The 27259-nt window shown below is 39.0% G+C and overlaps 1 protein-coding gene across 1 annotated transcript in view; it reads left to right on the top strand.

Annotated features, from left to right (window-relative positions):
• The window catches only part of LOC135740448 (SH3 and multiple ankyrin repeat domains protein 1), a 51320-nt gene that overhangs the window by 22382 nt on the left and 1679 nt on the right, over nt 1–27259 (top strand). The window contains exons 4-25 of the mRNA XM_065258814.1: nt 1660–1731; nt 1874–1982; nt 2116–2267; nt 2404–2571; nt 5278–5394; nt 5538–5615; nt 5892–5958; nt 6896–7077; nt 7149–7279; nt 9645–9769; nt 10408–10521; nt 11553–11631; nt 16023–16105; nt 16191–16315; nt 17973–18108; nt 18576–18656; nt 20763–20822; nt 21271–21386; nt 22324–22447; nt 22548–22795; nt 22885–25622; nt 25914–27005. Of these exons, the coding sequence (XP_065114886.1) occupies nt 1660–1731; nt 1874–1982; nt 2116–2267; nt 2404–2571; nt 5278–5394; nt 5538–5615; nt 5892–5958; nt 6896–7077; nt 7149–7279; nt 9645–9769; nt 10408–10521; nt 11553–11631; nt 16023–16105; nt 16191–16315; nt 17973–18108; nt 18576–18656; nt 20763–20822; nt 21271–21386; nt 22324–22447; nt 22548–22795; nt 22885–25622; nt 25914–27005 (6197 nt within the window). The remainder of the gene's footprint in view (nt 1–1659; nt 1732–1873; nt 1983–2115; nt 2268–2403; nt 2572–5277; nt 5395–5537; nt 5616–5891; nt 5959–6895; nt 7078–7148; nt 7280–9644; nt 9770–10407; nt 10522–11552; nt 11632–16022; nt 16106–16190; nt 16316–17972; nt 18109–18575; nt 18657–20762; nt 20823–21270; nt 21387–22323; nt 22448–22547; nt 22796–22884; nt 25623–25913; nt 27006–27259) is intronic.

The following is a 27259-nucleotide window of genomic DNA, read 5'->3' as shown; positions in this document are numbered from 1 at the left end:
TAAAATAATTGGCCAACCAGGTTTTTTACTCTGGTATATTTATCCAACAGGAAATCATGATTTTTGATTGACACTTTTAACAGAAAATATTAAATAGTTATTATGGCCTGTAACATTGTGTGATCCATGACAATGAGTATTTTTTTTTAAGAATTCAAATATAACCATTTGAAAAAATAATGACTTTGGTCACCAAATGTACCTAAAAGTATATAATCACCCATATATGACAGGTGATGACTTCATAATACATCATGATATTAAAGAATACAGATGTTTTTTTTTACTTTGCTTCAGCATAATAACAATTTGCATACATTTAAACATTATTCTGCACCAGTTTTGGAGCATTTAAATGCAGTTTAAAGGGACACCCTCCCCTAGAGTTAAACATTAGATTTTTTCTGTTTTGGGATCCATTCAGCTGATCTCCGGGTCTGGCGGTACCATTTTTAGCATAGCTTAGCATAATCCATTCAATATGATAAGACCATTAGCATCATTAAAATAACCTAAGAGTTTTGAAATTTTTCTATTTAAAACTTGACTCTTCTGTAGTTACATCGTGTACTAAGACCGATGAAAAAAATTAAAGTTGTGATTTTCTAGGCCAATATGCTTAATGATATTAAGCAGTTCCCAAAAATAGTTCCCTGCTATTGAAAGTTACCAAGTGGACTATTTTCGGGAGCTGTGTAATATCATTGTGCCTGCTGGAGCCATGGTACGGCAGCAAAGTCCTTGATTTTTACGCCAGCATTAGAGAATAGTTACTAGCCAGTTTTGGGGGAAACGCATTTCAAGTAACGTGCATTACTTGATAATATTACTTTTCTGAAGTAACGAGTAAAGTAACGCATTACTTTTTAAAAGTACACATTCATATTTGAGTAACTTTTTTTAAAAAGTAAAGCAAATTACTTTTTTAGTTTAATAAATTCCATAAAAAAATTATGTACTGAATTAAACTAAACATAGGCACATTGCGTACACGCCTGTGTGGAAACAGTTTGAGTCAGAAACTAAGATGACAGGCCAGAGCTCGACATTTTTGTGATGAAATATGCAATTTCTGAATGCAGAACTTTTCGGTCCTAAAAAGCACTTGCAAGGCCTGAAAGAGATCAAGCCTCAGCCAAGAAAAAGTAACAAAAAAATAACATAAGCATTACTTTCCATGAAAGTAACTAAGTAACACAATTAGTTACTTTTTGGGGAGTAACTTTATATTGTAATGCATTACTTTTAAAAGTAACTTTCCCCCAACATTGTTCCTAGCCATATCGGCCTAGAAAATCACAACTTTTAATTTTCCGTCGGTCTTTGTACACGATGTAACTACAGAAAAGTCAAGTTTTAAATAGGAGAAATATCGAAACTCTTTTGTTTTTAGCGCAATGCTAATGGTCTAATCAGATTCAATAGATTATGCTAAGCTTTGCCAAAGTGGTACCACCATACCAGAGATCAGCTGAATGGATTCCAAAACTGTAAAAATAAAAATGTTAACTCTAGTGGAGCTGGAAAATAAGAATATTTTCCAAAAATATTGTAGTGTCCCTTTAATGTTGCATACCAATATGTAATGTTTATTAGAGCTTTTCGGCTAATCTGTTTCTCTTTATCCATCTTTCTTTTCCCTGCATCTTTAAATCACAGTTCCGATACAAGACACGAGTTTACAAACAGACAAATCTAGATGAAAAACAGCTGGCCAAACTCCACACTAAGGTACGAACACGCACACACATACACATACAGTACAGCAGGTGATAGACATCAGTCTGTAAAACATGAAAGTGATTAAATAGATGAAAGTTGAGTAAATTGCACACACAGTGAGTGAAGTGTTTGTGTTTGTCTCCCTCTGCAGGCCAATCTGAAGAAGTTTATGGATTATGTTCACAGTGGAGCGGTCGAGAAGATGAGTAAAGCTCTGGAGAAAGGACTGGATCCAAACTACCATGACACTGAGTCCGGAGGTGAGTCTGTACTACACTTATATATATGGTGGAAGGGAGTTGTAGATATCAGAGAACATTGATTGTCGCATTCGAGTCTTTTTAACCCCTAAAGTTCAGTGAAGTGTGAGTTTATGATTATTTATTTCTCCAGAGTCTCCGTTAACCCTTGCGGTTCAGGGGAGTCTGAGTGTGGAGGGGATTCAGATTCTGGTACTGAATGGAGCTCATATGGATTTCCGGTCTAGAGATGGACTCACACCCCCGCATAAAGCAGTCAGAGCACACAACCAATCTGCCCTTTTGGTACAAAAACACAGCAAGATGTACAAATGCTATTCATTTACATGAAATGGAGATTTGGCATGTAAGGCCAAAAGTACAAGTCATTTTAATGGACAGAATAGGGTTGGTTTGTAAATCATATTTGTTTGTCAATTAGGCTCTGCTGTCTATGGGAGCTTCTCCAGACTACAGGGATCGCTGTGGTCTGACGCCGCTCTACCACTCGGTGCTGACAGGGGGCGACACATCCTGTTGTGAAACTCTGCTGTATTATAGAGCACAGCTGGGAGTCAGAGATGAAAACGGTTGGGATGAATCACACCAGGTGTGTGTGTGTGCGCGTGCGTGTGTGTCATGTTACCATAACATCAAATCAAAATTAGCTTTAAATAATGCATGAGATTTCATTATATAAAATGCGCTGCTAGAATACATTTAAAATTATTGGCTGGTGTGCAGAGATACTGAACCCACAGCTGAATCAAATAGAATAAATCAGATCAGATAGATCAGATCTTTAGTGTTTTGACCGTTTCAGTAGCATGTTTAATTTATAGTTATTTTGTGACCCCGGTCAGCAATGTATTGTGTGTTCATCTATGTGTATTGAGCCGAACCCATTACAGTTCAAACTCCATTTTTTTTCTTCTTTTTTGCTGTTCATTGTCTCATGATCAGCAGCGTCTCAATGTTTTTCTTTCGCACTTCATTTCTCATAATCTATTTCTCCACGTCCTTTTCACCATCATAGCTCTTTCTCCAGACAGAATTAAGGTGTTTCAGCTTATAAAACAAAATTTATGGTGCAGTTGATATCAGGTTTAATTTTTGGTTTGCATTTAAGCACACAGTTTTGGAGATATCCGTCTTTCCCCATTCAAGCAGATAGGACTTTAGTCTTGTGTAACTAAAATAATTGCCCTGAGGCATTGCAAACATGGCTGCCTTGTGGTGCGACTTCCTCGAAGGGACTTTTGTGTAACCCTGGCCAAACTCATTTGCTGCGTCCGAAATCGTCTACTTCCATACTATATAGTAGGTGAAAAAGCCAGACTGATCTTACGGAAAGTCGTGTTATAGTCACGCAAAATTTGATTAATTTATTTGTGTCCATGGCATGAAATTCAGTTTGTTTTGTGCCTTGAGCACCAATGTCTTTTTCATATCACTCACACAAATTTCTATAAATAGTTTTTCATGTCCATTGCACAAATTTCTATTTCGTTTGATTTTATGTATTGTTTTATCATCGTTTTTGTTGGGATTGGGGTTAGAATCACTTTCTGTTACAGTTTTAGACATCCTAACCCAAACCCCAACTCCAGGCAAGAATAGATTAAAAGCGGAAGAAAAACATGTAGAAACCAACACATAAAAGTACACCCCAAATCTAACCCCAGGCGACAATGATTTAAAAATAGGAAAAACATGAGAAAACAATAAATAAAATGACACAAAAAAAGAACCTATTTATAGAAATTCGTGCGGGTGACACGAAAAAGACATTTGTGCTCAAGGCACAAAAAAGATGAATTTTGTGCCGTAGACACAAATAAATGTATAACATTTTTCGTGACTATAACACAACGTTCTGTGTGATCATGTTGTGAAAAGCTGGCGAACTGTATGTCCAAAATCTTAGTATTCCAAAAACAGTAGTCCCCGGGAGAGAAGTTATCCAACGAAGCCGTGATTTTATTTAAAAATCCAAAAGTGGTAACGTGGCTCTATTCAGATGCAAATATATAAAACAGCTGTCCCTTGTTGTTAAATTGTGCTTGTTTAACTCATTGTTATGATGACGTATGTCACGTTATGTATCAACATGGCAGATTTAGTACATCCAAATTCATTCATATTATCCATACTATAAAGTTGATGTAAAGTCATCGTACTTCATTTAATTCAGAGCCTACTGTCACAGTATGCGATTTCGGATGCGCCACATTTCCACTGTACACGACATAAAAACTGTAAGAGTTTAAACAAAAAATGATTAATAATTTTCACCTCACACAATGCTTTGATTGGAATACACTGAAATGCATCACTTCTGGTCGGTGTTTTTTCTACCATGTAGTCCCAAGTTCACATTTTTTTTTTTACGGATTCAATGCACAAAACGGATCCGAAAAGTACGCATCCGCAGATGACCGGCATCTCACACAACCCCTTTGCGACCCTCCATAGGGAATGAATGACTTCCAGTTTATCTGCCGTCGTTTCCGTTTACAGTGCCTGCACCTTTTTGGAGGTACCGCCCACTAGAGTCCACTGAATGGTAGTCAAAGTGATAAACCATCAAATTGTGTTATTAGCTGAATTTTTTGCAAGGGATGAACAGAAATTTTAACCATCAGATCATTGATGACCAGCTGAACATCTCCACATCTAGGTGTCTTTAAATAAACTCTACCAAGACACCCTGTCCATAGCCACCCGTCTATGTGTGTCTCTGTCTCTCTCCATAGATCAGACATGAAGAGGCGTTTGGAGAGGTTGAAGTTCACAGGTACTCATCTATCATGTCTCATCTCATTCATTGACTTCTACTGTTGGTTTGTTTTCTGGTGTTGGGTACAAGTTTCCTTTTATAAACTTATTCTTTTCTAAAGCAGTTTATATGCAAAACAATATCTACAGTATATATTTCCCAATTTACAACCACTACACTGTCAGGCGTACCCACACACCTGACCACGATATGACTCCTACAGATCCTCAAGAGCATGAAGATTATAAAGCATCTTCTGAATTCAATCACAGAGATTTGATGCTTGATTGTTTCTACAAATAAACACAATGATCAAGAGATATTTTAATCTAAAATCTACCAAAATTTTGGTAGCATGACATCACTAGTTTAGATTCTCTCCAAACTCTGGACCTCAACTTTGGGATGCATCAAGTTCTCTATGTGTGTACTGTTATCACCTACTGATCATCTTCTGGTTATTTGCTAGTATTTTTAGTCCTTTAAGTGTTCAGTTTTTCTAACACCATCTTGTAACCTTTATTCCTCTCACTACAGGCGTGCCAACACGGTTTTGCCCAACACTTAGAGCATCTTCTGTTTTACGGAGCTGACACCACTTCCCAGAATGCATCAGGAAACACTGCCCTTCATATATGTGCACTTTATAACAAGGTAAGAACATTTATATTTTGTATTTAGTTCTGCTTAGTTTTATGGTAACTAGTTTATTCAGTATATCTATAGATCAATGGTCAGGCTTGACTGATGGTGATGAAATGTTGCCATAAATGTTTTGCTGTCTTTTGTCCAATCAGGAGAGTTGCATGAGGGTCCTCCTTTATCGAGGAGCCAGTAAGGAGATAAAGAACAAGCATGGCCAAACCCCTTTCCAGGTATCCACGTGTTAGCAATTTTAGCCAAAGTGACATCTTACTATAGATGCCATGTGCAAAATATCAAAAACATGGAGAATGTACATTACGTGCACTGATACACAATTGCAAAACAGTAGACAGAGGTTTAAGGGGAGGGTCATTTTGACATTAATTATTTGTATTATGTCATTTGACTACTGTAGTTGTTTTGAATCTAGATCACAAAGACTGTCCTCAAATCCTTCAATTAAAGATTACTGTGTTGCAGAAAACCTCATATGGCTGTTGTTGCAGGTTGCTGTGATGTCTGGACATTTTGAACTTGGAGAAATCATCAAAAATCACAATGATGCTGATGTTGGTAAGTGCGTTTCGAGAAGTTTTTAAGTGTAGATTTTGGGAGGAACCTGCTTGTCTAATCTTTTTATTCTGAAAGGCACATACATACGTTTTCACCACTAGAGGTCGCATTTTTTAAACAATATCAATGAGAACCTTAAAGAGCACCTATTATCCGATTCATATTTTTACATTTCCTTTGGTGTGTGTGTTTTAGTATGATATGCAAAATTTACAAATCCCAAAGTAAACAATGGTGCGAGTTTCTTCACAAAATTATTACAGATTGTGCCTTTAACTTGAGCAAATTTAAATGTCTGCTTATGTCACTCTAAACACATTTCTTAGGAGATAGTTCAGCAAAAAATGAAAATTACCCCACAATTTACTCATTTTCAAGCCATCTGTGATACACATGTCCATCATCTTTCAGACAAACACAATTTGAGATATTTTAGAAAATATCTTCCAAGCTTTATAACCGTGAAAAACAGCGCCCATGACTTTCAAGCCAAAAAAGTGCATCCATCCTTAAAAAAAGTAATCCACAAGGCTTCAAATGGTTAATAAAGACCTTCTGATGACAACTGATGTGATTTTGTAAGAAAAATATCTATATTTAAAACTTTATACACTTTAATAAGGTAAGCGACAAATGCATATTCACTATGCATTTTCAGCGCAGGACATAGCTTGTAATATGCAGTGACATAGTGGCGTAGTGACATTTTTCAGTGAAATTGTTATATAATACAATGTAAAAAATGCAGCATGAAGTCAAAACAACTTGAAGAAAAAGTTTACAAAACTTATAAAATCAAGTTGAAATTGTTTAACTTATATTTTATGTTACTTCAAATTGAAACTCCCCCAATCCACTTTAAAAATGAATAATGTGATTTACAGAAAGAAGCAATCTCTCTTAATCTCCACTTTCTCTGTAATCTTGACCTTTTCAGTTCCATTTTTGGAAACCCCTAAATATGCTTCTCACATTATGGACGATATGCAGAATCAAGCCATCATGGCCGCCCTTCAGCATCCCTACCCGCTGCTGCGTGCCAAGAGCGAAAACACCATGACGACAATCACGGACCCTGCACTTCTGCCCACCGCCGCTACCAATGCACCACCTGCGCAGGTACGATTCCAACCCCATGCACCCTGCGAGGGAACCCCAGCCTCCAAATTAATCCATTCTGCTTCTCACAGACTCAGCGTCGGGCCTCCTTCGCTCAGAGGAGTTCCAGCAGTCCACGGGGAGCTCGTACCCGATCTCCATCACGCGGGAGAGATGGAGGAGAGGTTGAGGAGAAGCCACAGAAACAGCGAGGACGGCAGGGGTAAGTGGGAACGTGTGAATCTTTGACAGATTTTTTGTAGTGATAATTTTTGCTAGCAGGTCCTGTAAAATGTGTTTGTTGATTAGTTTGTCTGTGCTTGCAGTATAAAGCTTGCCGTTCTGTTTTGTTTTATGATGAATAAATGCGCCCTGCTTACAGTGTAGTGTCTGAACACATCTTATAATTATTGCCTTAGGGCACGTGTTGTGTAAAAAACTGTATTTCATGATACACAAATGCTGGAGAGTCAGCGATACAGATCACAGACAAGTTTTAGCTTAATCCCTCATTTACCTCTCAGCAGGCCCAGAGAAACTCCAAACATATGGAGCAGAGCATGACTGTAGGCCGTCATAAATTATTAGGTGGTTTTTCCCAAGATGCCTCTGGGTGGTTATTCATTTCTGTTTTCTTATTTCCTCTTGTTTTTATCTTTGTGCTGCTGGTAAATACTTTGGTGATGAAACAATGCACTTATATTACTATCACATTAAGTGCTTATAAATCATGGCTGTATTTTTATTATTTATGCCTATTTAAATACAAATATATGGTAATATATAACACTTTAACTGTCAAATTTAACATCACATATTTAAAACAATATTTTTAGTCTAAACCTACACTAATATTGCCAAACTATATATTGTTGGAAAACAAAAAGAAAGTATTTTTATATTTCTGCATTAACAGTAATGCATTGACAGTCATTAATTAATTTGTCTCAAGATTATGCAGCTCACCATTGACACCTAGTGGCCTTTGTTGGTAAATCCACAAAAAATTTGACTTGGCTGCAGAGCAACTAATCGCAACTAATCATTTACAGAATAAAAGTTTTCGTTTACATCACATAAATGTGTGTATTGTGTATAATAATTATGTATATATAAACACACACACATACATTATAATTGCAAGATTTTTTATGTTTATATTAAGTATTTATATTTATATAAATATTTATATAAACATAAACTCGCTTCTGTGTGTATTTATATATACATAATTATTATACACAATACACACATTTATATGATGTAAACAAAAACTTTTATTTTGCAAACGATTAGTTGTGATTAGTTGTTATGCAGCCCTAGATTTTAGCTTGAAATTTGGTTCAGAAATAGTTAAGACTTGTGGATTTATTTATTTTTAGCATTTTGGATGTAAACCATTTTCATTTTAATGTTTTTAATTTAAAATACATACCTTATTGCATTATTACTATTATTTTTTATTTAAACTCCTATAACTTTTTTATGTAATATTCAAAACTCCAAAAACTTTAAAGTGTCTTCTTTAAAAACATTTATTAATTATTTAGTTACACATTGGGTGCACATCATATTTTTCCCCCATACTCAAGGGGGGCAGTTAAAGGGTTAATTTAATTAATTTAAGTAATGCATTAGTGATATATTTTTATAAAAATTACTGTTGAAAATATCTGAGAATTATATGACTATGTCAATATGTTTTTTTTTTTAATTTTCATGACAATAATATCATAATGCAAAACATCTTATTGGTCCTACAAGGTTTTACTTTCCTGCAAAATATTTAGATTTTCTTTCAGAGTTTTTGAGGTAAATGAGACCTGAACACAGGTGAGATTCGCCTTTTTATTAATCAAGCTTCAGTCTGGTTTAAATAACTACATTTGGGTTATTTTCAACCCAGCAATGGGTCAATAAGGGACAAAACTTACCTTTAGGATGGTGCTGATGTAATTGGTTGAAATGTTAAAACTGTCAGCATTGATTTCTGTTGTTTATCTTATGTTATATGTTTCAGAAGCTGTGACTCATAATTTTTGCACGCAGTGATTTGTTTTGTGAGGCTTCTGGCCAAAGCGCCACTGCCACACTGAGTTAATTCTCACTCAGCGCCTTAGAAATAAACCTCACATTCATCTTCATACCGTGCTTTATTTATTCAGCTCTGGCTTGTTGTGGTGTGAACGTTTAGACACAATTTTACATTTACATGGGTAAACGCAAACGCTTTTATCCAATGCAAATTACAGGGCATTACAAAGTAGACATATTCATCCATATGTATGTTCTCTGGGATCGAACCTGCAACCTTTTGTGCTGCTAATGCAATGCTACAGAAAGTTTTGAATCCCAGGTTCAAACATGGATGTGATCCCTATCCTCTAAAGTTATTGCAGTCGCACTTCTGAAGCAAATCCTTGGACGCTTCTCTTAAAATTGAAAAGCAAGCCAAGATTTTTCACTGGCACAAATGCACAAAGTAACCCACCTACACAGTTTTTATTGCTTGGCAAAATTTGTCCAAGAACTTTGGATGCAACTTTTCCTTTACACACTACACATAAGTGTGTTTTTCTTCACTACAGATGGGTCGGAGGTCAGAAGAAGAAGTTGTACAGCGCTGTTCCTGGTCGTGTGTTTGTGGCGACACGTGCTCACTCCGCACACAGTGAACGTGAAGTCAACCTCAGCAAAGGCGACAGAGTCAAAGGTCAGAACGTCTTTATCATAATAAACCAAACAAATCATTACCCTTTGCTTTGCTAATGTATGTTTTGCTGCCAGTAGTGGTAACCTATTGCCAAATGCCTATTAGTAATGGTTTCAGTCTGTTGGAAATAGTTAACACAATATTATAAAACATCTGACACTGTTATGTTTGAAATGCACATGTAGATAAATGCATGCTTGTCTATATTAATGTGCCAAGTTGTTACATTGCTTGGCAACTGTACGCATCACACAGTTAGGGATAATGAACTATATTGCTTGGCAGAACTGGATGAAATGAATAATAAATGTTTGTTGAACATTGGTGTCTTTTGTGATGGTGCTTCAATTAGTAAGATGAGTTTTACTTGAGTAGCTTATTGCTTTTATAAAACAACAGTAACAGCACCATGATACAAACACTTAAAATGCACAACCTCTCATGACAAACAGCTTTGATGTTGTTAATGAAATAAATAAATAATAACGATAGCAATATCTTTGAATTTGATCTCGTCTTACTGACCTCTTTGACTTTACTGTTTCACACTCCAAAATACATCACATGCACAGAGGTGAAATAGGTTCCATTTTTGCTTTAAAGATATCAAGTTTACTCTAGTTTATTTTGTCCGTCAGTGCTCAGCGTCGGTGAAGGAGGATTTTGGGAAGGAACGGTGAAAGGTCGAACAGGTTGGTTTCCAGCAGATTGTGTAGAAGAGGTTCTGCCCCACAACCAGGAGCTGCCGACAGGTACGGCACACTAACACATACAACACAAACTAACACACAGACACTGTCATGTCTTCCTTTCTTTGTTTTTTTTGGAAGGAAACAGAGATCTTATGCTGGGTACACACGAAAAGATAACCGGGTTGTTTTTTGGCCAATTTCCCCTTTCCGACAATTCTAGCTTTGTACAGATTATCTTGGTGTGAGGTGTGTCCGAACCTGATCGGAAGAATGTCGGAGCCACCCCAATCGCAAATAGTAAATATTAAACATGTTTATTATTTACGATCAGAAATCCTGATTTGTGGGGGCAACCCCGAGGACAAACCCCGGCACACTCTTGAGATTAATCACGTGAAACGAAACAATATCCAATCAGAAAGTGAGATGATGGAAGGTGGAAGCAGTCATGGCGCAGCACAAAGTGAAGTTAATCCAAAGTGAATTTGTACAGACCATGTTCCCGCTGTCTCCACGACTTCACCCAAACCCTTTTTTCCCCTTGAATTTTCTGTGAAAATCATTCCAAACACTATCATTGAATTTTCTTATCATCTGTCATGCTTATTCTGAAGACTCGCGAGATTTTGCGAGATTTCTTGTGTTCACAGTCGTTCACAGTGTGGTGTGCTGTATTTGACACATCATGGCACACCACACACTATGGGTGCAAAACGGTTAAATCTAGGATTTTTTATCCTCATGTTTGTGGTCTATCACATTTTGAAAATCTTGATGAGATGTAAAAAATCTTTTTGTGTGTACCCAGCATTAGACAAATTGTCATGCTGAGCTATGTAACATTAACCTCTGGATAAATATAATGCTTGTAAATGAATCTAAATGCTGGCTTTTTAGATGTGAATAGTGAATGGTTTAGCTTCTTTTGAGGACAACCCCAAAAGCATTTTCATGCGGAGGTTGGTTTGCCCACTCATGCAATTTTGTCCATACAGCACATGAACACACACATCAGTGTTACACACACACACACACACACACTCGCCTACATGTGTTAACATTCAGAGAAATGTGCGTGTGTGTGCTTTCAGAGAGCCGCAGCGAGAAGGCGAGGAGGAAACTGTTTCGTCATTACACTGTAGGAACGTACGACGGACTGGAGGTGCCCAGGTGGGAACTAAATTAAATTCAATGTGAATTCCAATGTGAAACTAATACAACAGTAATAAAACTATGTTTACAATTCAAGAACTCAAAGAGATTCAAAAGCCAACAAACACCACCTCGGTCAAAAATTAGATTGATATTATTCTTTTGCTTCAAATCAGCTTAATCTCAGGCCTTTCAGAAATACTGGTTTGTTGGCAGAAACCCCACGTCAGTTTTTAGCAAAATCCTCTAAGGGCACTGAAGTCGAATGGGATGAGTGACCGCAATTGTTGAGCAGTAAAAGTTTTTTTGCCCAGTTAAATGAGGTTTTATTAAATACTTTTTTTGGAGATTAGATTTTATCTTTATTCAAAAATGACAGTAAAAAGTGATTGAAGAGAAAGGGCAGTGACCGTGGATCACATTCAAACTTGTGTCCTTTGTGAGCACTTGGACCAGAATACAACCCCAATGTATCAGCCACATGCAACACAGCATCCGCTAATGTGTGCTCCTTTTTCTTCATCTCTACCTTTCGAAATCTGACTTTTATCATTTGCAATGTTTCTAGTTGCATCTTTAGTGACTTAACTCTTTCCCTGCCAGCGTTTAAAAAAAAGTTGCCAGCCAGTGCCAGCATGATTTTCATAAAAGTTTAATGCCTTCCAGAAAATTTTCTTCTTTAAATATATAAACAAACAATATATCACATAAAAGAACAGACCCTCTGCTTTAAAAAAAAAAAAAACCGTTTCATCCTACCTTCATTAGTTCTCTTTTTATCACCTCTCAAATATGGGTAGGTTTCTTCAAAAAACACCCACTTTTGAGCAAAAAGCTGAGATAAAAACATTTTTGTGAATGACTTTGGATAGAGATAAAATGCAGAGCGAGCTTTAAGACATACACAGAGTTCTTTCTCTTTCACATGAGACGCTACTTCCGGGTTGTATAAGGTGTATAATAGCGGTATCGCGTGCAGCCAGAAATTCTCGTCATTGGCAGGGAAGCTTTTCTTTTAATTGATGATTATCTCGTCAATAAAGAGTTAAGTGACTGTTTAATAATGACTGAACTCAAAAATAAAACATGCTTATTTACCTGAAAACATGTTAGGCACACTTAAGCCCCTTTGACACACAGATTACGGAAAATGCACAGAAAATGTTTCCGTTTAATTTTTGATTCATTCACACTGTCAATGATTTTCTGGAATCTGTGCGTGCACACACATACTGTTAAGATCCCGTAATGGCACTTGACGTATTTAAAGTCCTGCACTTGGTAGTTTTTTTCCACAGCATCTAAAGTTTGCTTATTATCTATGATTTTTCTTTTGAGAAACCACACGCGTCTATTTTTTTTGTTTATGACAAGATCATAAGGAGCTTGTGATGCGTTGTTCTGTCATGCTGGTGAATGATCTCAGATTCAGGGCGGATGGCAATGAGCTTCCGTATCTCGGCTTCAGTCCAGTTTACCGTCATTTCTTGTAATAATTGTTGATCTGCGTTTAAATCCCTGTGTCAAAGAGCTAAACTTTAACTTTTTGTTGCAATGACATGCCCGTCCTCACTTCGGCACGCTCCTTACCGTACTGTGTCTACATCTTGTTTACACTGAATGCTTTCCGTAATGTTATGGCAATCCTTTACGGAAGCGATCCCAAAACATTTACAGGACGTAACCAAAGTTCTGTGTGAATGGGGTTTTAGAGGGTTTTGCATCTGAATTCTTCATATGTTTGTCTGTATGTGTTAGCAATGTTTGTGGTTAGCTTTTATAAAGTATTAAAGTAAATATATGATGATAAAGGATTTATGTAAAATGATTCTTCAGAAGACGGCTCTTTCTGTTTCAAACATGTGCAGGTACGTTGCAAAAAGCAAATCTCTCCACTAGACATATATGCAAATAACGCACAGCCGCTTTCAAAAATTACACAACAATCTTTGGATCTGTCGCTCTCATGTGGAACATTATCACATGCAGCGTGAGCCACTTCTCTCTCTTTCTCTTTTTCTCTTTCTCTCTTTCACACACACACAAACACGCACACACGCGCGCGCGCACACACACACACACACACACTGCATTAGCCTAAAATCATTGGTTGGTACAGTAAATATGTAAAATTGTGCAGATAGGTCTGGGTTTTTTGCAGATATTTGTATGGTTATACAGTGTATTGGTCATCTGTTGCCATGCTCACCGCTCTCACCCACTCATCAAAATCCCACAATTCTCTCTTATTCTGTGCTAAAAGGAAAATGAATCACGAAATGAAAATCCAGTCATTATTTACTCACCCTTGTGTCATTTCAAACCTGTATGGGTTTTCCTTTCCCCCAGGGTAACACAAAATAAAACCCAATACACTGACTTCAACGTGAAGTTTAGGTGCTGAAGTCCTTTATTCATTCAACATTTGCTGATATTTGTTACCGACTTTGGTCATAGACGCATTGAAGCCACAGGAGGTTTGATGTCATTGGCTCTTGTAAGTTTTATAACCTTTACATTTACATTTAAGCATTTAGCAAAGGTTTTTTTTATTTGTCATAGTAGATAACGTGAGTAGTGCCATATAAAGTCCATTTCATCTTACAAAGTTTCACTGATTGTTCAAATAATCTGAATTAAAAGCCGTATAAGTGAATATTTTAGTAAATAACAACGACTTCAATTATGTTTTAATAAAAGTAAACAAAGGCACATCAATCTCAAGTTCTTCAAATGACACAGCACCAATTTTATATTTCTACATAGACGTTTGACATCATTTATGGCCAACAGGTGCGATGCAGCATATTTAAATATATGTTAATTAGATTTAAAAGCCACCGGGGGCGATCATTAGTGAATAATGACTAAATTTACATTGCTTTTTAACATAACAGATCACCGTGAACTGTCATTGTGTATAATAAAGTCGTGCTGTATGTCTCCTTGGTGTTCCTGAAAGTCCCACAGGTTTGTGATGATATGAGGGTGATAATAATTTAAATATGAACTGTCCCTTTAAAAACACATCTCTCTCTCTCCCACACACTTTCCTTTCTTTCTCTCTCTCCTTTTCTGTACCCTCCTCTTTATTCGCACACCCCTCCTTGTTCTCTCTCTGAATGTCGCAGTGAGTGAATGTAAGCGCTCATTTAAACCCTCTCTCTCTCTCTCTCTCTCTCTCTCTCTCTCCCTCCTCCCTCGTCCAATTCTGTCTTAAGCATGTAGGCTCTTGATACGCTGGGTCTCTCTCTCTCTCTCTCTCTCTCTCTCTCTCTCTCTCTCCTCTCCTCCTCTGGCTGTGCGCGCACCGAGAGACGAGGGGTTGGAGAGGAGGAGGTGCGCACCGAGGAGGGGGGGCACATGGCAATGGGGGGATATGGAGAGAAAGATCTGTCTCTCCCTCTCTCCCTGTCATCCTCATGGCCCTCGCTTGGTCCCCAGAATCGCAGCGTCTGGTTCATTTACAGGTATCGGCTCGTCCGTTCTTTTATTGCGGAGAGAGAGAGAGGGAGGGCGAGAGAGGCAGATGGATGCTCTGAAGAGGTAGAAGACAGACGGTTGAGCAGAATCGATGTTTTAACGTTGGGTATATATATATATGATTGTGTGTGGATGCAGAGCGTCTGGGTGACAGCACGACTGGCGTTTGTTGTAAATCAAACCTTTGGCTTTCAGGCTGTGTGTATATGCGTGGATTTGAATGTGAATGTAGCTGTCATTAAACATGTAACAGGAATTTGTTCTGGCGTGTGTTAATGTTGAAAATGAGTGTGTGTTTGTATGACTTGTACGTGTTTTTGAATCATTGAAATGTGTATGAGTCATTATGGGTGTATGTGTGTGTGAGTCTGTATCGAGGGTCTAATTTAACATAATAGAAAGTTGGGATGTTCTCACCGGCATATATATATTCATATATGCATCATAATCTTTTCCGCCATCAATCCTACACCGACCCAACATGATGATGCCTTTTAAAACCATTCATGCGAAACTGGAAAATGCTGTTATCGTGCCAGCTTGACATTTAAGAACGATCAACTTTAATAAATTTAGCAAAAAATGTTAGAAAATCTAAACAGTTTAACCTTTATGAATTTGGCAGATGCTTTTATGCATGACATTACAAGTGCATTTTAGCATGTATGCTCCATGGGATTGAACCCACAACCTGCTAACCGCTGCTAACACAATGCTCTACCACTGAGCCACAATGTTTCATTTTTTTTGTAGTCTTATATTTAAAATTCAAATAGTTGCATAAAGTAAAATGTCTTTTCTATACCTGATTGTAAAGGGAGATTCTCAAAATGTGAAAGCATCGCTGCAAAGCATCTGTCCAGAGGTCTACAGTGTCAAATCATAGTCTCTCTCTCTCTCTCTCTCTCTCTCTCTCTCTCTCTTAGTGATTACATCATCAAAGAGAAGAGCGTTCTTCTGCAGAAAAAAGACAATGAAGGCTTTGGTTTTGTTCTCAGAGGAGCCAAAGGTGAGATACCTTCACAAACTTCACTTTGATAACCTTTAGTTTCATCGTCATCCTAACACGTGCACATCATGTGTGATCTCTCCAGCTCAGACTCCAGTGGAGGAGTTCAGTCCGACCCCAGCGTTTCCGGCCCTACAGTACCTCGAGTCTGTGGATGAGGGGGGAGTCGCGTGGAGGTCCGGTCTGCGGATGGGAGATTTCCTGATAGAGGTTAGCGAAATGTGCTCACGTCCTTACATGATTAAAACATAACCGTTGAAAGAGGTTTCATGATCAATGCTGTCAAAGCCGAAACTGGCTCAGTGATCCAAACTCGAATCTTCCATCTGTGAGGTGTGAAGACCTGCGCTGAACATTTTTAACACCTACTACTGAGATGTTAAGTCTTACTGGGTTACTTCTGTTACTTACTGTACCTTCATTTGAATTTGGATAAGACTTAGATATTCTGTTTACGCCATCTTGACTGTTTAGTGTTATGAAATAGTTTTATTGATGTGAGCAAACTGCAAAGCTTGTGAATCCCACCCACAAGTGGTGACATCATATAGTACATATGTGGTCAACAAATACGACTTCCGGAAGACGCACCTGAAATCCTGGCCAGGATGCATCCTGGATTAAAGGTCACGTTTGGTTACCCTATTTTAAAGTGTCTTTAAGAGGGCAAATTCTAACAGGTTGCTACATGGAACAATAGACAATATCGGGGACTTTAAACATCATCTCGCATGAAGATGTTAAAAACAACGCAACATGGGCACAGTTTCCAACAACGATATATTGAACGATATATATTATATAAAAATATTTCCTTTTCAAGGAACACGTTTTAAAAAGTTTGTAAGAGTTGTCAGAAACTTGGTGGTAATGACATTGATGTTGAGAGATCATGGTGTAGTTCACTTGCAGCCTAATGCTACGTACACACCAAACGCAGGGCATCATGTTACTCGCTCTAGATTACTTGGGGATTTAACTTCGTGTCATGCAAATTTTTGCTCGAATTGAATATTTTCAACTTGGGCGAAGATGCGTTTGAGGCGAATAGTGCCGTTTGAGGCGAATAGCGCGTGTTTTCGCGGCAAACGCACCGCCCATATCGCGTCATTCGCATCGCCCCATGTGAGGACGTGTCTGCTTGCGTCTTTGCATTGACTTTGTGTGTAATCTACTCGCGCAAATCGTTGAACTCGCATCTGGTGTGAACCCACAGTAAGGTTAGCTTTTCATTTCTAGTAAACGAATTTAGACAAAATTCTTCAATCTTCATCTGTGAAGATTATCTTTTTACAAAATGTGTGATAAAAACTGTCTAAACATTTTGTTAAACACAGAGCGGTTATCCAAAAGTCTGAAAAACAAATTATCTTTTTGGCAAGGGAACCAGTGTCCCGCTAATTTACGGGTTGGCTTACAGAAATACATCAACCCTGTGGCACTTTATTGTATAGCTGCAAATTCTTTAATAAAGCTTATTAGTTTCAGTCCTTAATTCTGATTGGTTAATAACTTAATTTTGATTATGATAAATATGATAAACACATCCTTGACCGCTGCACCCAACGATTCGCTGCATCACAGCACCCTGAGCAATTTAAACACAAGTTAAACTTTCTGTTAGTGTTCACAGTCGGTCAGGGACTTTGATTTGATTTTACTTTCATGAAAGTTGCACTGTTGCGTTTTATTTTTTTGCTTTAATATTTGTATTGTGTGGTAACTGTTTCATTCAGTAAAAGCAATAAGTCACTGCTTAAGGGGTTGCATTGACTCAGCTTTGCATCATGCCCAACAACACCCTTTAGTCATATTGGTCTTGTACCTTATTGCTAAGCATATGATCATAACATGTTTATTTTCACAGGTGAATGGGATGAATGTGGTTAAAGTGGGTCACAGGCAGGTAGTGAATATGATTCGGCAGGGCGGGAACAGCCTGATGGTGAAGGTCGTCATGGTAGCACGAAATCCTGAGATGGAGGAAATGCCCAAAAAGAAAGGTCAGTGGATTTGGCACTGTACTCTACTGTACTGTACGCAGTTATGCAAACGCAGCTGCAGTTGTTTGGCCTGCATATCGCCAGCACAGGGATCAATTGTACATAATGTGCTTTCTTTTTTATTGTGATGATAACAAGCCTCTCTTGACTCAGTTCTTACTGTAACTTCACATGTTTGTGATGTGTTATAACTTATAGGACAGCTCAGTCTTAGTGCATTGCGTTAACAGCCCAAAAGGTCATGGGTTTGAAAGCATGGAACTGAAAAAAACCTGTATAGCTTGTAATACACTGCAAGTCGCTGTGGATTAAAGCGTCTGCCAAATGCATAAATGTAAATGATAAAGGTTTGCACCTTTATTTCAAGAGTCTGTGAGTTTCAGGCCTTGTTGTATATCAGTTAAAATGCTTTAGAGATGCTTTATGTTTAAGATAAGCGTGTTTTAATTTCATTTGTATCTCTGTAGTTCCCCAGCAAACTAAGAGACTGACACCTCCAGCTATCGCACTTCGCTCCAAATCCATGACTTCAGAGCTGGAGGAGATGGGTATAGAAATATGGCATACAATTACGAATATAGTCATATTGCCTGGTTTAATCTTTATTGTTCGGTTTGACTGATATTGCGCTTGTTTGTCTTTATCTCTGGTTTGCCCACAGTGGATAAAGGTTTGTGCATTGTTTTGTTATAGACTATCGAGTCATTGTAGGGTGAATGAAAATTAAGTCTTTGTCGTAATGCATCTTTTTTTTATTACATTGTCATCATGAGGTTTTACTGTCATTTCCAGTATTCTGAGTATTGATTGTCATTAGATTCTTCTTACCATAATGCATTTATTTTAAAAGTATTACAGTAACAAAATTCCTCTAGTTTAATGATTTATGTGTCTGAAATCAGCATCTAAAACTTCTACTAACTATGTACATCCAAATAAGCTTAGTATCTATAAAAAATAATTTTTAACAACAAAACCCCATGATTTACTCACCTACACATGTCCATCCTTTTCATACCAACACATAGTCAGATATTTTTAAAAGTGCGATTGATTTTCTCTCCTGAATGTGAAGGAGTTTAAGATTGCGGCGTAATGGAAAGCTAGTTATTTTTGTTTGTAAAGTTTTAAAAATGTATATTTTTCTTATAAAATTGCATCGATTACTCTTAAAAGGCCTTTATCTTTCCCCCGGAGCTGTGTGGATTACTTTTGCAAAGGATGGATGCCCATTCTTTGGACTTGAAAGAGCGGACCCCAAATTCATTTATTATAAAGATTGGAAGAGCTAGGACATTTCTGCATATGTGTTCATATGAAAACGGATGGACATATGTAGCTCAGGTGGCTTCATGGTAATTAAATCATGGGTTAATTTTCATTTTTGGCTGAACTATCCCTTTAGTTGGTTTTATTCGTATTAATTAAAGTTGGCTTTTGTACGCACTGTATCTAAAGATGCAGGCATTAAAAATAAAAGTAAAAAAACAATCAATAATGGTCAGTATATCAAAATATTGCTGTGATGTAGGCTATAAGTACAAATTAAATAATGCATCACTATTTTTTGTATCCCAGTCTCGAGAAAGCTTTTTACAGTAATGAGAATTACACGCAATATGCTTAAATGTTATAAGCATCTTTTAAAGCAATATATATATTATCTTCATTAATTTATACATTTGATTTGATGTGAAGTGTCCTCTGGACATGTGATTTCAATCTCATCAACATTTGCTAATTTGATCATTTATTTGGATAATCTTTCCTTCAAATAAAACGTTATTAACATCATCTTTCACTTTAATTGTCTACTGGCTCAATATGTGCAGAACAGTATAGTACAGAACAGTGCTGTCGGTTGCTAGTGATGGCAGAAGTAATGATAGTAATAATAACTATAACTTACAGCAGAGAAGAAATGCTATAATGTTTTTTTTTTGGCTCATCTGTCAGTTCCTGCTCAGTTTGTTCCCATGGCAACTAGTAATGGATAGCAACTTTGATAAAAACACATTTGCTGGTACATGATTTTAGCACTATTAAATCAAATTGTGATACTAAAGTAATGTTGTATGTGTCCACTTTCTTCATCTAATGAAAATGAATTATACTACTATCATATTATTATCAGCAGCTTCACCGTGGAAGAAGAAACCAGGTGACCTGATGTTTCTCTTTTCTGTGTATGTGTGTGCGTAAATGCAGGTGTTGCAATGCATGTATGTTATAATGTGCATCACTGCTGCTAATGACATGAACAGAAATCTTTAAGCATCTTAAAAGCATCTCTTTAATATTTACATTTATTTATTTAGCAGATGTTTTAATCCAAAGCGACTTATGAATGAGGCAGCATGAAACAAAAACAGGTGACGTCCGGGGCTAGTTGTCACAGGAAAGAGTATATAAATGTGTTTTTTTAAGCAGTGATTTTAACACTTAGTTACAAATTTCTTAAATTGTGATTTGACTTGCAAACTTAATTCCAATAACCAAACATATTTGCTGCAGTAAGAAGTGTGACAACTAGCCCCGGTCTCTGTGCTATGTGTCGGCTTGTAAGCTTTCCATTGAGTTATTTGATTCAGAAGTGTTATTTGTGTGTTTGTTTGAGGTGATGCTGAGTTTGTTTGTAATTTCTCAATGCCCAGATCACACAGAGAGCTCTCAAGTGCCGGAAAAGAAGAGAAGTGTCTATCAAATGGCTCTTAGTAAGAAACCTTTTTCCTTTTTATTTATTATGATATTAACATCTCCTACAGTGAGTCTCTATATTTGCACACCTGTTTTATAATGTATGTTATTATAAGCATCGGGCTAGCTAATGTTATACTGTATAAAAAATATATGCCACATCAAATAATCAGAAAATAATTCATTTAATTTCAAATTTAAATAATTTGTATCACTATTTTTCGTTATTGAAATAATTTTTAAGTTTATTTATAGTCTGTATTTTAAATTGATCAATGCTTTTGATTAGAAATGACTATAGATCACACTAGTGGTCAACTCATGTGTGCTCATGTGAGTTTGAGTCATGCTTGCATCATTTGCAGATCTCTCTCTGCTGTTTTCTGTCATCTCTCTACTGTTTCTATAAATAAAAGTGTGAGAAGTGCAACTTTGTGTTTTTTCTTTTACGCTTTGGTTCTTCAGATAAGCTGGATGAGATTCTCGCTGCTGCTCAACAGACTATTAGCACATCTGACTCTCAGGGTCACAGGGGTCACGGAGGAAAGAAGGAACGAAACAAGGGCTTTAATGCTAATGAGGTAACACCTGCGTTTCATCATCTCGGTTCGGAGTTAACAGTATCGACAAAGCTGCCATAAAATCGTAGCTAATAAAGTCTGAAAAAATATCTCACTTCACCTAACTACAGTAAAAGCAAAATATAGCTTAATGATTAGCATGAAGCTGTTTATTTTATATGTTTTTTTCCCATATTTAATCTGCTGATAATGTGAGCCGGCATAAAATTGAGAGTTTTTCAATCAATAAATAATTTTAACAATTTCATAAATTTTCAACAGAGAAATTGACATTTGGACAACAGTAATGTTCAGCAATATTTTAACACTACACATGCTAAAAATTATATATTTAGAAACTTCCTATACAGTTAAAGAAAAGTTTACCCCAAAATATATTTTACTTAACCTCAAATCATCTTAGGTGAATATGACCTTGTTCTTTCAGCCAAAAACAAAGTTATGTTAAATGAAATCCTGACTCTGTTCAGCTTTATAATGGCATTGGATAGTGTATCAAAAACGAATCCATACAATGTCTTATGAGGTGATGTGATGGGTTTCTCAATGGAAACATTTGTATTTCAAACTTTATAACTACAGCTGTATGGATGTTCATGAAAAAGTTGAGGTCAGGAGAAAGGCTGACCTCTGACCCAACATTACAAAAAAATCACTTCACTTTCGAAGACATTTATTAACTGTCTGGATTAGTTATTGATGGATGGATGCTTTTTAACTGGGGCACTACCCAATGCCAATGTGAAGCTGAAAAGAGTCAGGATATAATTTAATATAAGCGTGTTTGACTGAAAGAAGATGGTCATACACACCTAGGATGACTTTAGGGTGAGTAAAAATAAAGGCTAATTTTCATTTTGGGGTGAACTGTTCTAACAGTGAACTATAAGATGTGCTGAACATATACATTTTATTTTTTCCTTTTACCTTTTTACAGCAAACATTTGAACAATCAAGTGTTGGCATGGTGTCATCAGGATCTGGGTACGGTTATAATCAAGCCCAGTTTTCATCAGGCCATTCAACTCAGCGTGCTATGATGATGCGTCAGAAATCTATGGGTGAATTTATTAAATTAATCTTTTGTATTCACATTAAGTGTATGGTAATGAAACTTATTGAACTTATTTTATCCTCTGTGTTGTGTATATCTTTCCAAAGTGGTGACCGAAGATGAGAGGGTACAACTGCATCCTCCTGCTATGAAGTTGTCCCGCAGTCTTTCCGTGCCTGGACCAGAGGACATCCCCCCTCCACCCGACACCTCAGCACCTGAGCCACCACTTTCTGCCGGTGGCTACGTAGACAGAAGAGCTGCCCCAACACATTTTTATCCTGCCGCCCCTCTGCCTCCATCACATCACTTGCCTCACAGCCAGACACAGCACAGAGTCCCACCCAACCGGAGGGTAAAAACTTTGGTATCTAGGGGATTTATCAGACATTTTATTCTTTATTGTTGGTAGCAGGATGAGGACGTATACATTTTTTGTTACAGGCAGAAACTGATACCAGCAAGATGAGTGGAGCAAGAATGGGTGGCCTGAGGCGTGGCTATAGCAATGCCACACCCCCCTCTGACATGGGCAGCAAGCAGTCCACCGCACAGCGTAACCAAGTGCCAATGCTAGCCAAAGTTGCAAGTCGACAGGGTGGAAAGGGACTGTTGGTGAAGCAACGTAAAGTTGAGGAAACAACTGGCAAAGTGGAGAAAAGTTCTATTTCAATCCCAACTATTATTGTTAAAGCACCATCTACTAGCAGCTCGGGGCACAGCAGCCGTGCAAGCAGTGAGGATACAGAGCCACCCGCTGAGCTTAATGAGGGACAGGTGGAGGGAAAGCCTCAAAACACTCCTAAACCCACTCCACCCCCACAACCTAGTATGCCGTCAAAGCTGGAATCACTGGGCAGGAGCACAGCGCAGCAGGAACGTGAACGCTACCGTAGGCGAAGCACCTCTTTCTACTACTCCTCTGAGGAGGACGTCTTAGATGAGCAGGAATCTACACAGACTTCAGTGGAGCCTAGCTCCTCCACTCCTCGTTTACGCCCTTCCAAATCTATCGATGAAGGGTTGATCTCTGGTGACGCCTTAAGCATGCCGCCTGCATTTGGGTTGCCGCAGTATGCGTCAGCTACACCTCATCAGGCCACTACCTTTATCCACCCTTTGACAGGGAAGGTTCTAGACCCGACGAGTCCACTCGGACTCGCACTTGCAGCACGAGAGAGAGCACTTAAAGATGACCGCCGTACTCGTAGAGAAGATCGTCACTTTGGTCGCCAGATGTCCAGCACTGGAGCCTTTCCTTCTGCAGTTTCCCCTTCCAACCAAAAACCAGTGCCTCCTTTCTACATCTATCAGTCACACACCTCACTCTACCTTAGTGGCTCTTCTCCAACAACAGGTGGGACAATTTCCCAGAGACGCCCACAGTCACCTAGGATGCTGGAATTAACTGGTGGTGGGACGGGGACCATGGAATGGAATGATCAGAATGTTGTGGATAGAGAGGAAAAGGGGGCATCCAAGGTGCGTTTTACAGATAATCAAGCCAGACAGTTCCAAACTCATGTTCAGGAACGGGACAACAGAACCAATCAGTACCAGACTCACCTGCGAGACAGAGAAAGGGAGGGGCATAAAAGGATACCGCCCAAGCCTCCACCTCGCAGACCGTCTTTTTTAGATAAGGAAAGTGAACTCAGCACAGCTGGACAAAGTCCCAACAGTGATTCCCAGGAGGCAGAGAGAAGAAATGACAGGGGACGGCAGAAAATGGAAGACAGGAATAGAGAGTGTGGGATGGAGAGGGAGGGAGAAAAGGAGACAAAAAGAGGGGGCAATCTCGGGGCAGGGGAAGGTGGAGATGTGATGGTGCTTCCACCTCCTGCTGCATCTGTGGATATAGACGACGAGTTTGTCTTTGCTGAGCCCTTACCTCCACCGATCCAGTTTGCTAATGGATTAGAAATTGACCCACATGGAACATCTAAATACAATCAACAGCAACAACAGCCGAATGAGCTGTCAGGATCTCAGTCGCTCCCAGAGCAACAGTCCCTGCAAATGGTTTCCAAGCCCCCGCAAGACGCCATGTCCCTACCAGACATCACTCATGCTGACTCACAGCATTCACCAGCCCATCCATCTGCTGTTGTACATCCCTTTCTTTTTCCACCATGTCCCCTCATCCCACCTCCCCAGCTGTGTCCCAAAATACCACCCCCAAGCACACCCCAAACTCAACCCCAAGTCCATTCCCAGGATTCATCACACTCAAACACCAGCCAACCACAACCTTTACATTCATCGCAGGCAGGAGACTCTGCGGCATCTAGTCTTACATCTTATGACAGTGAGGTGGCAAATCTGACTCAGTCAGTACTTTCTCCATCTCTTCCATCTCCCCAAACATTCCCTTCCTCCAGTTCTCCTTCTGCTCCACCCTCATCATCTGAAACCATGTCACTGCATCGACCTCAGCCCCTTTTCTGCTTGCCGCATGGCCAGAGTAACGTTTCTCTTTCATATCCCACTGTGGCTGCAACTGCAGCTGCAGTGACCGTCACTGCAACAATGCCTTCAGAAAGTGCATCTGTCGTCTCAGGCGACCGACCTACTACAACAGTTAAGGGCCATGAGTGGTCGGAAACCGTGGTTGATTCTGGAATTGAAGAACTGGACAGTCACAGCAGTGAACATCACATGGTAAACCTTGCAGAAAAAAGAGAAAGAGGAGGGGCTCCAGGGCAGGAAAGATCAGTAAATCGGATGAGAGAAAGCATAGAGACTGGAATTATAGGCGATGGATTTAAAGAAGACCGAAGTGTATCTCTGGATTTGTCTCTTTCACATACTGAGAAAATCACCCAGAAAACAAATAGCACTCAGAACAAAACATACGTGCAAAAGAGCAAACCTCCAAACCCTCCCCTTGCCAAAACACACATGCATAACATGTCAAAATTTCACGCACAAACAGAGAATGGTCGAACTGGACCGCTGCTGCAACGGCAGGCTAGCACCGCTCCCAACATGTACCGGTCAAATGAAGAGGAGGAGCATGAACAAGGAAAAGAAGGAGATAATGCTGTGAAGATTCCATTGTTTATGGACCGTCGATTGAACTCCCCTCTGTCCAATGTTAAGGCCAGCATCATTAATGAACTTAGCAGTAAACTACAACAGATTGGTGGATGGCAGAGCCAGGGACCACAGCAAAATCATAGGTCAGATATCATCTATCACTATCAACATAAACACAAATCACAAAAGTGTTCAGATATTTGTATAACCCAGAAATAGTTGTTTGGATAAAAATCACTTTTGGTCATACTTAAGGTTAGCAATTGAACAAGCATTGTTTGAAATTTTAGAGGTTTTGCAATCTCGAACAGTATCCAAGCATTGTGGCAAATCATTTTTCATGGGCAAGCACTTTTTCAGTTAAGTTTGAACCTGTTTGTATGACTGAATCTTACTGGTTTTACAAACACTTCCTTTTATTTTATTTTTGACAGGTTGCCAAGTGATCCCTCAGCCTGTGCACCACTCCTCCCTTCCCCTGCACAGTCGCTTCAGCATTCATTCACTTCAAACCTACCACCAAACTCTTTAACATCTAACTGCCCATCTGCAGTTCTAAACCCTGTACCCACAGTTCCTCTTTTGACCTCCCTAACCCAAGCCATAACTCCCAACCCAATACCTCTCACCCAAATCCCACCTGCAACTTCTCTCAAAGACTGGTCGCAACTTAACTCTCCTATTTCATTTCCTCATGGGGTTCTCTCACCTCCATCATTACCTCACGCCCCCCTCTCTCCTCTGTCCCTCGCTCATGCACCCCTGTCTCCACAGTCCTTACCTCATCCTCCCATTTCTCCAATTTCCCTCTCTCATCCACCGCTCTCTCCCTCCTCTATCTCCCATTCTCCTCTGTCTCCATCTTACTCCCCCTATCCTTTGTCTCCAAAGCATCGCTCTAAGTATCGTGGTAAAGCGTGCGAGTTTCAGTTCTCCGGGCCGGAGCTACGGCGCGCAGAATCTCATTCATACACTCGCCGTCGAGCACCCAGTCCCCTCATCTCCTGCTCAGACCACCCTCAACCTGGCCCTCCGCGACCGTCCTCTCTCCCTCTTTTTCCATCTGCGCCCATTTACGGCTCCCCATATGAGATACAGCCTCCTTTAACACCTCCACTAGCAGTAGCACATCAATTGTCAGACCACTTTTTCACTCAAACGTCTCCTCTCTTCCCACTTCCGTCCCACGTGGTTCCTCCGAACCCCATACTGGTCTCCAGCTCTCTCTCCCCCACCAACTACATGTCCGGAGGTTCTTCCCCTTCTTGTATGAGCTACCCGCCCTTAACTCCACCTCCACCCAATCAGCCCTTTGTATCTAAGCCTCTCCCCTACTGGAGCAAATACGATGTTGCTGATTGGCTGACGTACCTGAATCTATCAGAACACCGGGAACGTTTTCTCGACAACGAGATTGACGGTTCCCATTTGCCATCTTTGACAAAAGAAGACTTCCTGGATCTGGGCGTGAGTCGGGTCGGACATCGCATGAACATTGAACGTGCGCTTAAGAGACTTACAGAAAGGTGAGATAGGAAAATAAGGGTAGATTGGTTGCTCAGAGGAAGCAATGAAACAGATCAGAAAGCATAAGGTGGACAAATGTGTAGTGAGGGAAAGATCAGACTGAAAGAAAGACTTTTTATGTTTGTCCACATAAAATGGTTCATAAAAATTTAGCTCTGCATGGATAATTCAGCCTGCAGCTCTACTTGACAATAAGTGAGTAATCTGCCCTTTTATGTTTTTGTACGCTTAAGGTGAAGTTTAGTAAGTGAAG

The sequence above is a fragment of the Paramisgurnus dabryanus genome, chromosome 22 (assembly GCF_030506205.2).
Source record: "Paramisgurnus dabryanus chromosome 22, PD_genome_1.1, whole genome shotgun sequence".
Taxonomy (NCBI): domain Eukaryota; kingdom Metazoa; phylum Chordata; class Actinopteri; order Cypriniformes; family Cobitidae; genus Paramisgurnus; species Paramisgurnus dabryanus.
The sequence above is the reverse complement of the archived record's forward strand: the minus strand, read 5'-3'. Positions and strand labels throughout refer to the sequence as shown.